General features: G+C 37.5%; 1 protein-coding gene across 1 annotated transcript in view; it reads left to right on the forward strand.

Annotated features, from left to right (window-relative positions):
* Positions 1-14,804, forward strand: part of Fmn2 (formin 2) — a 312,755-nt gene that overhangs the window by 146,116 nt on the left and 151,835 nt on the right. The window contains exon 9 of the mRNA XM_060364725.1: positions 8,152-8,213. Within this exon, the coding sequence (XP_060220708.1) occupies positions 8,152-8,213 (62 nt within the window). The remainder of the gene's footprint in view (positions 1-8,151; positions 8,214-14,804) is intronic.

Raw genomic sequence — 14,804 nt, forward strand, 5'->3', positions numbered from 1 at the left:
GACACTGTGCAGTGCCCCTTTTCAGAAAACATTCAGCAGACAGTGGGTGTTTTACACAAAGTCCAGTGAGTTGTCTGAAGCAATTTACTCATCTATACACTATGCTTAAAATAAACACTACCTGGGAGCTTGCCAGCCTGTTTTTTTCTACCTCTTATTCCACACCCTAGATTTTGTCACCTGCCAAAGTCAAATATGTCTTATCTAAACAGTTGAGATAAGCATGGAGTCAAACCCACTATGTTCAAATCAACAAACCTCTCCAAAAACAGAAATGAAATACAATATCACCAGATTAAACAGTCTACAACGGCAATCATGTTTGCGTTTAAAGATTTTATTCCAAGAGGATTACAGTCTCGGTATCCATTTTTCCCTCTGCCTAGACAAGAAGGCGACATACTGACTCAAACAAAATGCATTTGTTCTCCAATAATTTAACTCGTACAGCTCTTATAAACATGGCCTATAGGGCTGTGCAGCCTACTGACTTCATCGGAAACATCCATCCTTACCCTAGTCTGAGGAAGTTTGCTCATACCTGTCTCGGGTGGTGTATCACACGGATTTCATCCTCCCCACCCAGAAAGTTTGTAGCCTACATGTAAAACACTTAGAATCCCGGCCTTTCGCTGCCTCTGCAGGGAAAACAATACCCCACCATAATAAAATTCCCCAAAAAGGGAAAATGGGTTAAATGAAGGGGCATTTTCAAATTACTCGATCTACAGAAGTGCTCTTTTCTTCCTTTTAAGGAACGTACCGTTTTAATCATTAAGAAGCTGTGAAGTCTGCAAGGAGAGGAGCTAGATAAAGTCTGCAAGGGGAGGGACTATACCTGGTGACTTTAATATTTTAGCTTCAGGGTTAGGAAGAATCTCCAGGTCAGTTTTGAACTCTGAATATTTGTTTTGTGAATGAACGCTTGGTGTTTTCAGAAAGCTGTGCTGTTGTTTCCTTTGTGGATGAAAACAACTATTTTCTAATAATCGCAACCTATGCTGATCTTGAAAAGGATGCTTCAGGAATAACTGCCATTGATACTTTAGGAAAATGATCCCTTTAGACATCCTATGATGTCATTTGCAGTTTTTTCCTTTTTTTTTTATAGTGATGAAAGGGAGCAGGTTACTGCAGCATTATCACTTCGTGGAGGAGGGACCTTTCAGATGTTATCAGTGATGCTGTATTTCTGACTGTGGATCTTTTTGTATACTGCCTGCTAACTTGAAAACTGCCCATTTTTCCATAGTTCTCCATGTATAAAACAGAGTCTACTTTGACGTGAGTGTTTGGTTTTGAGCATGCTGTCATTCTAAATGGAAATAAAAAAATATCCACTCTTATTTGTTTTATAGGAACAAAATATATCTATATTGGTACATAGAATTACTATATGTAAAACTTGTAGGGAGTTTTGAAACTGATCATAAAAAATGTTCATAAAACTTTCAAATTGGCATTTTCACACATCCTTTTCATTTTTGTCAATCCTCATCCCCTACTTCTCTTCTCTTCCTCCTCCTCCTGACTCTATCCTCCCTCCAGTAGGCCCCTTCTGGTTTTGCATCAACCCTTTTAGTTTTGCATACCGACTACAGGAGACTATTGTATACAATTGAACTGTTATCTCTACTCTTAATAGCAACATGGCCGTGTATAGATCCATTTCCCTTATGAAAAAAAAGCCAAGGCCTGAAGAGCCTACAAGTCTCTTCATGAGACACAAGGCTGATTAGAGACTCATGTTTTACATCCAGTTCTGTGTGAATTTCAGAGCACAGATATAAGTCTCACATAATTTGGGGGAAACTACAACTTTTGATTGCTTTTCATTAACTGAAATAGCTTATTGAACATGATCTTGAGTGAGAAGGACAATAGTAAGATATAGGACCTTACCTATATCTTAAGTAAGATAGAGGGGGCAGACTGTTGTTCTTTTGTGTGGAATCTAAAACAATGGAATTGATTTTTCCCTCATTTTACACAGATAGGATTAACATCACTTAAAATTACTTGGAACATTCTAGAACCCGTATATGTACTCGCTGTATATGTATGTAAAGAATGCCAAGCCAAGCATTTGGTAAGACTCCCACAGGCTGCCTGAAGGAATAATGTTTCCCTGGAAGAGACTGACAATTTACCTCATAGTCAAATCTGCATGCACATATTTTCTGTGTTTTGCCTAGGTCTTTATTTTTCTCCGCACGCTCTTGAGTGTGTGTGTGTGTGTGTGTGTGTGTGTGTGTGTGTGTGTCTGTGTGTGTGTCTGTGTTGTAAGTGCACTCACATGTGTACATGTTTGCAGAGGTCTGAGGTCAGCATCAGGCATCTGTCACTTCTCAACCTTGATTTTTGAAACAGGGTCTCTCCATGTACCTGAAGTTCACTGCTTTGGCTTGACTGACTGCCTAGTGAGTTCCAGGAATCCTCCTGCCTCCAACTTCCCAGTGTTGGGGTTACAACTGCATGCTGTGATGCCTATGTTTTTATGTAGATGTCGGGGATTTGAACTGGGGTCCTCAGGCCTGAGTAGCCAGCACTTTACTGACTGAGCCATCTCGCTAGCCCTCTTTTCACATTTTCTAAGTACTAAGGTGGAAGAGACATAGCCAGAAGAAGATTCACTTTTCTCTTCTGAGCTATGGACCAAACCGTAAATAGCGCTAACCCTATGTCACCTTTACCACAAAACAGATTCCCTCTATGTGAGTATGCCCATATCCTTAATGACCCAACATGTCTAGGTCCAGAGCATATGTGCTGGTGGGCAACATGGAGAGTGCAGTGTAACTTTTATCTCTCATGGGTGAGGTGTTCAGATGAATGCAATAGCAAGCTGCTCTCTAGTCTACAACATCATTCTTAAGGCATTGTGTAGGCTTTTTTGCCTAACTATAAAACTAAAGGAAAGTATTTACTGACTAAGCAATCCATCTCTGTGTAATTTATTTCTGTAAAATGTGTGTATGTAGGGGTCCGAGATACACGGATGAGCTTTGTTTATAGAAAAGTTTGGAGCTAAGAGGACCTGGAGATCTATATAAGAGTAGTAGTTAGGGAATATTTCAGTGGTTACAAAGGCTGGAATCTGAGGTTGCTATTTGTTAGAGATCTGGTTTGTCTATGCACATGGTTGCATTTTCTGCTACAGTCATTCCGGATGCCATGGAAACTGGCACTGTTGTTGACTAAGAGTTCATGACTACCTCTTACTATTCTTTCATATCTGTATCTATTGCCTGGATGACCCTTATCATCACTTTTGGTGGATAAAAGTGTTCTTCAAACATAAAAGCAGTGGGTCATAGTAAAGTGGGATACTTTACTAAATGTTTTAGAATATAAGGAAAGTAGTTTAAAAGGAGAGCAAATTGAGAAAATTGTACTCAATTCAGAAAGGGCAACATAGCACCATCTCTCTCTCTTTTTTTTAAACTACCAAATTATCATATAGTCAGTGCCCTTTTGTGTGACAACTTCTCATCTAAAACTTAATTTTGGCATATGCTGAGCTTAATCTTGACAGAGGCCTCAACAGGTAACTGAGTATTACTATGAACGGGAGAAATAGTCTTCCCTAGGGAAGACAATACTGATTGGTTATCTAATACTAAATGGTCAGTCATGAAAACATACACACAAGTAACATTATACATATATATTAAGAAATATGTATATATGTATTCATACGTACATATGTAAAAACAATGAATGAAAAGAGGCTATGAGATCCAGGAGAGGTATATGGGAGAATCTGGATGAAAGAAAGGGAAGGAGATGGAGGTAACTATATTATAGTCTCAAAAATGTGAGAGAAAGCATTAAAAATTAATAAAAACTCATTGAGGACCTAGGAAGAAGTTTAGATAGTAAACTCTTTTTCTTGCTAACATGAGGATCTGAGTCCAGTGCCCACAACACACGTTAGAGAAAACCACAGTGCCATGTTCTCGCAGAACCCCAGCATTCTGTGTCTCTGAGGCTCGCGGGCCATCTAGCCCAACCACTTGGTGAGGGCCAAGTAGCAGAGAGTGTGAGAGATTGTCTCAATAATGTCTATAGATGATACCTGAGAAATAACACCCAAAGCACTCTCTTACTCCCCACAAAGATCCACACACATGAACGTGCACCTGTACCTCCCATGGGCTCCCTCCAATGAAACTAAATTAAGGTTACATCTTGCCCCAGTTTTAATGGTAATCATTAATCAACTTGATGAGCTGGGGTGAATGGGAAAGGAAGCTCCGTGTTTTTTTTGTTTTTGTTTTTTTTTGGAAAAGGAGAAGGGGAGGAAGAAAAGGGCTGCAAGATGTAAAGTGAATGAAATGAGTAAATGAGAAAAAAAGAAAATAAACAAATGACAGTAAGGGGGTGTACAAAAGGAAACCTTGTTGGGTGATCTTTGTTCACCTGTAAAGACTGTCTCTGTAATATTCAAATGCTGATTTCTGTGCCAGCAGAGAGCTGAGTACAGAATGGACTTTGGAACTGGTAAGCAACAACGCCCCCCCCCCCCATCTCAATATTTTGTAAACAAATACTTCCAACACCTTCTAATTGGTTCAGTAAAAAGATGAACACACCCATAGTGATACAAGGGAGGAAGGTAGGACTTCCAGCAGAGGTAGGAACTCTGGAAAAGAATGAGAGGCACAGGAAGAGTCAACAGCCAGAAATGGAGGCAGAAACAGTACCAGAACAAAAGCAATTGACAGGTAAAAAGTCATGTGGTAAAACACAGTTAGTATAAAAGGGTTAATTTTTTTCCTTTCTTTTATTATTATCATTATCATTTATTACAATTTATTCACTCTGTATCCCAGCTGTGGCCCCCTCCTGTTTCTCCTCCCAGTTCCACCCTTCCTCCCTTTATTCCCCCATGCCCCTCCCCTAATAAGGGAGGTCTTCCTCCCTTTCTATCTGACCCTAGCCTATCAGGTCTCATCAGGACTGGCCACATCATTTTTCTCTGTGGCCTTCCAAAGCTGCATCTGCCAGGGGGAGGTGATCAGAGAGCCTGCCACTGAGTTCATGTCAGAGACAGATAAAGGGGTTAATTTAAGAGCTAGTTGTGGAACAAGCCAAAGCTAAGGCCAATCTTTAATAATTAATAAAAGTTCTTCGTGTTATTATTTGGAAAGCTGGCACTCAGAAAAATGTCCCATTTTGGAACCTTTGTGTGCTGGCTGTTGGAAATGTGAACTAGTCCAGCCACTATATAGATCTATAGACTCTTCAAAAGCCTACAAGTGGATCTGTCATGTGACCCAGCCACCAGATCTCAGAGGTACTTGTATGTCGATGTTTACTGCAGTACTCCTTCACGGTAGCCTAGTAACAGAACTCATAAAGGTGTCCAAAGCTGAGGAACAGCAAAAGAAAACGTATTACTTGGCCAAAATAAAGAATGGAATTGTGCAATTTCAAGAAAATAGGTATAACTGGAAACAATCGTGTTGACAAATATTGCATAATTTCACTTCATTTATTTTGTCTCATCTATTCATTGTATATAGCTATAGAAGACCTTGTATGTGTATATATGAAAACTCTAGAGAATCAAGGAGGAAAATTAGGAGAGGAGGGGCAAGAGAGGAGTATGAGGATAAATTGCTCAACATTCAATATATACTTGGATGAAAACTTTTAATTAAATTAACAGTTACATTGATATATATTCCCTGTGTTCCTAGTCTCTCCCGGACTTTTATCATAAAGGAATGCTTGATTTTTTTTTTTCAAAGGCCTTTTCTGCCTCTCATGAGATGACTTTTATTCTACGCATGTGATGGACTATGTGTTTTGATTTATGTATTTTTAACCAATTTGCATCTCTGGGAAAAATGCAGATCATGGTGGAAAGCCTTCTCATGACTGAATTCATTTGCAAGTATTTCTTTTTTCTTTTTTTCTTTTTTTTTAGTAATCTATGTTCATCAGAGATGTTGGCCTATAACTTTCTTTGAGTCTTTGTCTGGCTGTGGGATTGGGGTGTTATTATTGCAAATAGAATTTGGAGAAATACTGCTTTTATATCACTGGATGTTATGTTGATTTAAATTATTATTATTTAAATTTGATAGGCCATATATATCTAAACATTCTTTCATTTCTTTTAGGTTTTCCAGGTTGGTGGGATATAGAATTTTAAAGCATAGCTTTGAGTCTCTGAATTTCCTCAGTGTCTGTTGTATTGTCTCCTCTTTCATCTTTAATTTTGTTGATTTGGATCATTTCTCCTTGTTATGGATAATTTATCAAAACATTTATCAGTCTTCATGATTTTTAAATGAACAATTATAAAAAATTATGTATATATTCAAAAGACAAATGTGCCCATGAATTTTACTTGAATATTAACAATGTTATTATATTCTTAGAGTGAAATCTTACATAAAATTCATTATTACTATGTGTTACAGTTTTCCTACAAATTTCTTACTGTGCCACCAAAGAAACATAAAAAATTCTAGGATGATTCTTAACTAATGAATTACCAATCACTTAGGCTGGATTCACTTAGATTTTTAAACTAAACTCTGAAACTAAAGAAGAAAATTCCATACATGAATTAGTTATTTTTACTTTCTATTTTAATCTAACCTCCATGTATTTTTTTATATATTACTTCAACAAATAATATGAATTAATATCTTAATTTTAGTAATTTGTGTTCTTTGGTGTAATCTAATAATAAGGAGATTTGCCTGAAAATCTGTCTCTTAGATTTATATAGGAATAGTAATTTTTAAATGGAGACAGGGGTTATTATTAGAGTGGAAATATCATATTCTACTTAGTACAACATTTGTTGGTGAATTTGGGCTTTGTTCCCAGAAATGTTAAATTAACTTGGTTGAATTTTTCATCCATCCTGTGCTTCAATTTCCACTTTTCTTTCTTAATTCTTTCTTGGGACTTTTGCCAGTATCAACTAGTAAATGTGTACTTTAAGCTTTGAGGGGAGAGACATAGTAAATTGCCTCAGTTATCAAAATAAATACATCAAAATTGTGATTATCCACACTGTGATTTTTCTCCTGCAGATCTTTAATCCCATGAGAGCTTCTTCAGTGGCTCCTTGGCACAAATCCCTCACGACAATTTTGCCCTGTTTCAGTCTAATACGTCCATGGGAAACAGATTGGTTTTAATGTACTTTTAATGAATCCACCTGACTCAAAGTAAAACATAACATTCCACACACTGCTACCCCCACCCCCCAAAAAATAAAAAAACACATTCTTGGGCTTTGATGACCTATTCTATCTGTAATCATCTTAATATTAACACCAAAGAAGTATTCACCAGATGTTTTGGGTAAGTGGGCATACATCAACAGTTACTGGCATAAAGTTAGGTCACAGTGGTTTAATGGACTATCTGCCTACCTTTCTAGTAGTATGCAAATATTTACCAAGTGAATTTAGTTGGTTAGTTAATGACTCATTTACACCTTTTCTCTAACATTTGAGCCATACTCACGGGACGTAGTATTCGTAGTGTCCTAGTCAGGCTTCATATTGCTATGATAAAATACCACGACCAAAACTAAGTTGAGGAGGAAAGGGTTTATTTGGCTTACTCTTATACCCTGCAGTCCATCACTGAAGGAAGTCAGGACAGGATGTCAACCAAGTCTGGAATCTGGAGGTGGGAGCTGATGAAGGGGCCATGGAGGGGTGCTGCTTACAGGCTTGCTCCCCATGGCCTGCTTAGCCTGCTTTCTTATAAAACCCAGGACCACCAACCGAGGGATAGTCCCACCCACAATAGGCTGGACCTTCTCCCACCAATCACTAATTAAGAAAATGTCCTACAGGCTTGCGACAGCCTGATCTTATGATGTCTTTCCTCAGTTGAGAATCCCTCTGCCCAGACAAATCTAGCTTGTGTCAAGTTGACTTAAAACTAGTCAGTGTGGAGAGCAAGTGAAACATTTTGAAGTTTGGCTCATGAGCCTTTACAGTTTCTGAGACATGGTCTTTGGAGTAGGGCAAGGGTACACACTGAAGTTAAAGCACATATGCCCTCCAACTGCTGCTCATGAATATTTTTGCTGATGTGGCTAAACATCATTTCACAGCTGCCGTATGGTAATTTACATTTTTTTTATTTGCCTTTTTTCCCCCCTCACAGCTGTTGTGAACTTGGACAACTCTGTGGTTGACCTGGAGACCCTGCAAGCCCTCTATGAGAACGTGAGTAGGAGAATTAGTTATCTCCATGTGATCTGCTCAGAACGTGTGTGTGCGTTCACATGTGAGCAGGCTGTTTTAAAGTCCTCTGAGGAAACTCAATCTACATGCAGTGAACTTAGTAGATGGGGTTTGATATTTTCATAATGCTTTCTAGGAATATGTTGGGCACATTGTGGTCTCAAGGTTTTCAAGGCTGACTGGAAAGATGTTGCTTATAAAGTTACTCATGTTTCCTACTCTGAAATAATAGCAGTGCTTGTGTGGGCACTGACTTGAGCCAAGCATTGCTCTGCACGATTTACAGATTTCAAATACGTTGTTATTTTTCAGCATTTCAAAGTGAACTAATTTTACAATATGTTAATATTTGATGCAGGACAAATGTATACATGCAGACTTTGAGCCTATCCTTGTTTTTTAAAAAAATGATCTGTACAACTTTATATTTTTTTATCTTCTATTAGAAACTTAAGTTTCTATATATAAAGTGATGTCATGATTTATGAGTATGGAATAGCTCTAATTAATGTACCCATTTAAGCCAAATCCTTAGCTTTTGTCGTAAGAATATGGGAAATTTAATCTCTTAGCAATTTTGCAACCTAAGTGTATTTACCACACTTTGAAATGCATCTCTCAGAAAACCTCCAATTCTCCATATTAATTGAGGAATTGTATCCTTCAATTATTCTCTTCTCATTGCTCCCAGCCCCACTTCTGGACACTGATACTTATATTCTGTTTTTTATTTTTTTAACTTTAAACATTTAAGCTTCCACATATAAGTACAAACATTTAGTATTTTTTTAAATCATGTTTTATTTCAATTAGCATAATGCTTTCCATCTATGTTGTATCAAAAACAGTTTTCTTTCTTTTTAATATTTTTATTAAATCAATATTTTTATATTGATTTGTGCATTACAGTTTTATCCATTGATCTGTTAGACATAGCATGAAGCAGTTAACTTGGGTATTCTAGTCAGTGGTGCAATGACCATGGGACAGCTGGTAGATGTCCCCTAAACACACTGGTGTTAAATCTCTTGAGTCAGACTGTAGAAACAAGTCTCATAGATCATGTGATGACTTTACACTTTGATTCTGAGGAAGATCCATGCAGTTTGCCATCAAGGCAATTTCAATTTATGTCCCCACAGACAGGTTTGATAATCACTGACTTTCTTCTTTTTACATGTTACTCTTCTGGAAGATGTGCGATGCAGTCACATTAGGGATTCAGCTTATATTACGCTAACGATTAGTGATGCTGAACATATGCCCATTGGATAATTCTGTGTCTTACAAACTGCTTATTATGATCTTTGGTCCTTCTCTCAACTGGATATTTTGGTGGGGTTTTTTGTTTGTTTGTTTGTTTGTTTAGCTGCCTGAGTTTTTTTTATGGTTTGCATGTTATCTGTACCAGATGCAGATGTTACTTGGTATCATATATCCCTGGATGATTAGCGCTAACAATAATCATTGGTAGTTTCAAGCGGTAACTTTCATACTATTAATAATTTGCATACTCACTCATTGCAGATTTCCAGCGTTCTGATCAAAACAAGTTCCACGCTTGTGTGTGCTTGTGCTATTAGTTAGTATCTTTTCTTTCATCTTAAAGAATCTCTTTTGATAATTCTTGTAGGGCCTGGGTTGAGTGATACTCTCCCTCTCCAGCTTGGGTTTTTCAGAGTGTTGTAGTTGGGTTGCTTGGTTGGCTCTTTAGTTGGATTGGCTGTTACTGGTGCTGTCCGAGACAAGGTGACACTCTGTAGTCCTGGCTGACCTTGATCCACCAGATATCCACCTACCTCTGCTTCCCGAGTGAGCAAGTGACTGCTAGGATTCACACATGTAGTTCTCCATTTCTAAAAGATGGCTTTTGGGGGTAAAGGATAGTTGGATAACACTGTTTTTTTTTTTTTTTCCTTCAACTATTTGAAATTTTTTATTGCTCTTTCCAGACCAACAAGGTTTGTACTGAAGGCTCTACTGAGAGTCACAGTGAGACCTTTGTTTCAGGGTTCTTGTTTGTTTTACATCTATATACTTAACATGTGTGCATGTGCCAGTGCTTTTGTGTGGATATCAGAGCACAATCTATAGGATTTTGAGTTCTGGGCATGAAACTCAGGTTACTGTGCATGGTATCAAGTGCCTTTACCCACTGTGCCATCTCACTACTCCTGTTGTATGTTTCTAACCTTTTGCTGCTCTAAGCTTTCTTCCTATGGCTTTGCTATTAGTTTGATATCCTTTGTCTTAGTAAGCTCCTCTTCGGTTTAGACTTGGCTGGAAGTCTCTGATCCTCACATACCTGGATATTGACTTCTTTGCCCAGATCCGCCATTATTTCAGTAAATATGCTTTCTTGCCCTATTAAATTTATTTGCTCTTGAATTTTTACCATACACTGGTTAAGGCTCTTCATGGTATCCTTTAACTCCTGTGGGATTTCTTCATTCTTTTTCTCTTTTCCTTTTGTTGTTAATTGAAACCATTGCATCAGACACTGATTATTCAGTGAGGACCTTTTATTTGGAGCAGCCTATGGCAATCTTCATCTCTTGAGTTTTCTTAAAAAATGTTATTTTTAGTTTTGTGTCAGAAATTTTATTTTCTTTGTATACTGTTTGTATGTTCTTGTAGTTCATTCAATTTTAAGGAAACTATTCTAAATACTTTTGTTGTTTCTTAGATATTTTATGGGGGGTGGGTCTATTGTTAAAGCTTTGTTACGTACTTTTAAAGGTGTCTTGTTTTTATGTTTTCTGGTTTTACATATTTTCTGGTTTCCCTATTTAGCTCATTATTGTAAACCTGTAAATGGAAATGACCTAGGTAGGCTCAGCTTGATTTATTACTGTGGTACTATGGTCCTTCCCTTTTTTCTGGCTAGACAGCTGCTCAATTTCCATAACACTGCCATCACCTCTGGTTGGGCCAGGATACAGGGCATAGACCCCAGCCAGATGGTACTATTGTTTTATTTAGCAGTTCGGTAGCACTGGCTAATAGGCCTTGGTTTAAACAGAAATTCTTTGTGTGTAAGTGATAGTATGTTATACCTTAGTTGTCATATATGAATATCCATGTACATGTAGAGTTCATGTCACTTTCATTGTGATATGCTCACAATAAAGTCACCAATCATACTTAAGAGATTTATATGCTTACATTTCCCCCATGTTCCCATTTTAAATCTCTTTTCTCGTGCTTAGATTTCCCCCAGCATGCCATTTCCCCATGTTAAAGCTCTTTCCTCATTCCTAGATTTCTTCAGCATCTTTACGATTCACCTAAGGAAATATTTCATTTTTTGATACACGCCCTTTCATTGGTGAACTTTCTTATTATTCTTTTACCTTTGCATGTTTTTCATTTCATCTTCATCTTTAGAGGATGTGCTTTTGCTGGATAGAGAATATGAACGAACAATTTGTTTTAGCATATTAGAAATTTACATTTGTCTCTGTTCTTCATTGTTATTGGTGACAAGTTGGCCATCCTGACAATTCCTGATCTGTGGGCAAAGTTGTCTGCTCTTTCTTGTTGACATAACAGTTTCCTCTTCACCTTGCTTTAATCAGATTCATTATGAGATAGCTGGCATAGTTTTATTTGTACATATTCTCAGTGGGTTTGATGGCCTTCCTGATTCTGTTATTCTTTGTGTTTTCATGTTTAAGACTGTCACTGTCCATTTTTAATTTTTAACCAGGAAATGTCATTTACTATACAGTTGTCTCAGTCCCCTCCTTCTGCTTTGGAAGTTTCACTTGCTACAACTATGATATTTTGCACAAGTTCCTGAGATTTCCTTCATCATTTAGTTTTCAGTTTGTTTTCCTTCTGTTCGCCATATTGGATACCTCACCCATCCTTTCTTTTGTCATCTTTGTTTGTCTGTTCAGTCCTGTCAGCGAAAAGTGGTGATTTCTAATTTATCTGTTTCTATTCTAGCATTTTCACTTATTTTTCAATAATTGAACTTTTAATTATCCTATATTTTTAAACTTGGATACTTTTACTTCAAATTTAATAACCGAAAAATTGACACATAGACATTTTTAAAAGGTAACCCCATGATCTATCAAGAAATTTCTGCTTCATATTGAGACTGTGTCTTTATAATAGGGGGAAAAAAGGTTAGGAACTGGAACTTATAAAAAATGTTTACATTTTAAAGACATCTCCAAAAAGAAATTGGTAGACAATATGGTGACAGTACAAAGGGAAAGACGTGCCTATCTAATAAACATTTGAAAAAGCTTGTATTCTTAGTAGTCATCAGGCAAAATAAACTAAGACATCAGTGAGACAATTTCTTTTCAACTGCCAATCAAGAGGTATGATGGAATTTCAAAACCAAGAAAACGAAATGTGAAGAAGTCAAAAGCAAGCACACTTTATATACTTTATTATACAACCTCCATACAAACGATTTGGCACAATCTAACGGAATGGAAGATGCACTGACTGTGCAATCCAGGGCTATCCTTCATGCTATGTTCTCAGCAGACTGCCAAACACTGAACCCATTTACAGGTTCAGCACATGGATCCACTCAAATACTATCTAAATACAAGTCAAAGACAAACTGACCTAGACCAGAAGAGATGTGAGAATTTTCAAATAAAGTTTCAAGCCATTAAACATTAGAACACTTCATTTCACGTGAGAAAAGCTGCCTGGTCCCTCTGCATGTTTCCCCTTGCTGTATGTGAATCTAAACATAAACACAGTGAACATGAAACCAAGATCATATTATCATTATGCAACTAATGTAGAATAATATTTTCCATATGAAGCAATGTGTTTGCTCTTGTTATTCTTTCTATGACTTGAGAAAACCAGAAAAACAAGTAGAAAGAGGAAAATATTTTCTTTGCCGTTCCTGGAAAGTAGCTGAGCCTTTTGTGTACTGTAGTTGTGTTTTCATCTTCCAAAGGATCTTTGGGGACCTGATATTTCATGGTCACAAAGACAATTCACTTTGTCTTATTCGTCTGAGAGGGGCTTTGGTAATGGGAGCTGGTGTGTCTGAGGTGCCCATATTTGTAATGTAGTCTTAATTTCTTCATAGTTTACATGTCTGCTACCCTTCCTTTTCATTCGATGGCATTCTCCTTGAACTGATCAATTTTAAAGGGGGGGGGTGTCCTGCTAGTCAACTGTCACAGCTTTTGTCTGACCATATCTCTTCTACTTTTCGGGGACAGTTTTGCTGTGTGTAAGATTCTCTGCTGATTGTTCCTTATCTTTGGAGTGGATTGGCCCACCACTTCCTAACCTCAGTTAGATAATGTGAAATGTGCTGATAATCTCACTGAGGGTCCTTCTGTGTTACACGTTACTTCTTTTTTCTTCTGGAGAGAGTCTTTGTGCCAGAGTTTGATTATAACGTGCCTTGGTGTGGGTCTCTTTGTTTTAACTTATGATAAACAGAGGTATGGAAGGATGGTGAATCTTGATTGCCAACTTGCTTGAATAGGATCAGCATGGAAACAGTATCTGGGCATGCCTTTTAAGACTTTCTATAATGGGTTGACTGAGGTGGGGAATCCTATGGTAATTATGAGAAATACCATTTCATGGTCTGTGATCTGGAGCTTTATGAAAAGGAGAAAGCAAGCTGAGAACCAGCATTTACCATTCTGTTTCCTGACTGTGGGTACATCATGATCAGCTCCCTCAAGCTTTCACAGCCATGACCTTCCCGCCATAATGGACTACACTGAGCCAAAGTAAAGATTCCTTTTCTTTTGTCAGATATTCTGCCCTGTCTACAAGTAAATAACTAATAAATGTGTCAAGTTGAGACAGAGTACAAATTCTTAGGTTATATGATATATACACATACATGCACACACATATGTATCAATGTGAAAGAAAAGGGTTGAGGGAAAGTAGATCAGTATGATTTCTCAGAAAAATTGAAACTGCCTATTGGCAGAGAAATAACAAGCATGGAATTGGGTTTTTAAAGAAGTGGTTAGGTGTGAGGATCTCACTTATAAAAAGAAAAATGAAAAAAAAATTTCTCATTCTTTTAAGTAAAATCTTATCATTGTTTTAAGTGACATCTGGAGATCTGGAGCAATGTCCAGTGTGCCCCCGGAGATATCTCATCATCACCCTGTCTTTAGTAGCTTTATTTCTTATGATAGAGTGTGGGATTCTAGACAGCCATGTTGCACCGATTTCTATAGGAGAGAAGAGAGTCGGTGGGCAGCCTGCAAAAGCAGTTATGAGGCCATGTCCTCTCTTGCCTCTTCAAGTGTCATTATTTCTATTCTAGCCTTTCATGGAAATCAGCTTCTTGGATGGTTATATTCAGGATGTTCATAAAATCAGGCTAAAGTTCAGCCATTTTTCTTTTCAGTTCTTCTTTTTGCTCCTTTCTCCCTGAGTTTAAGCATTGAGTGTTTGGCTCTTTGTGTCCCACGGTTTCCTTAAGGTCCTCTCAAGTTTCTTTATTTTTACTTTTATTTTTATTTTTTATTTAATCACTTTACAGCCTGATACTACCCGCCTTCCAATTCTCCCAGTTATGCCCTTATGACCCCTCCAAAGCAATTAACA

The sequence above is a fragment of the Meriones unguiculatus genome, chromosome 11 (assembly GCF_030254825.1).
Source record: "Meriones unguiculatus strain TT.TT164.6M chromosome 11, Bangor_MerUng_6.1, whole genome shotgun sequence".
In the NCBI taxonomy this organism is placed as follows: Eukaryota; Metazoa; Chordata; class Mammalia; order Rodentia; family Muridae; genus Meriones; species Meriones unguiculatus.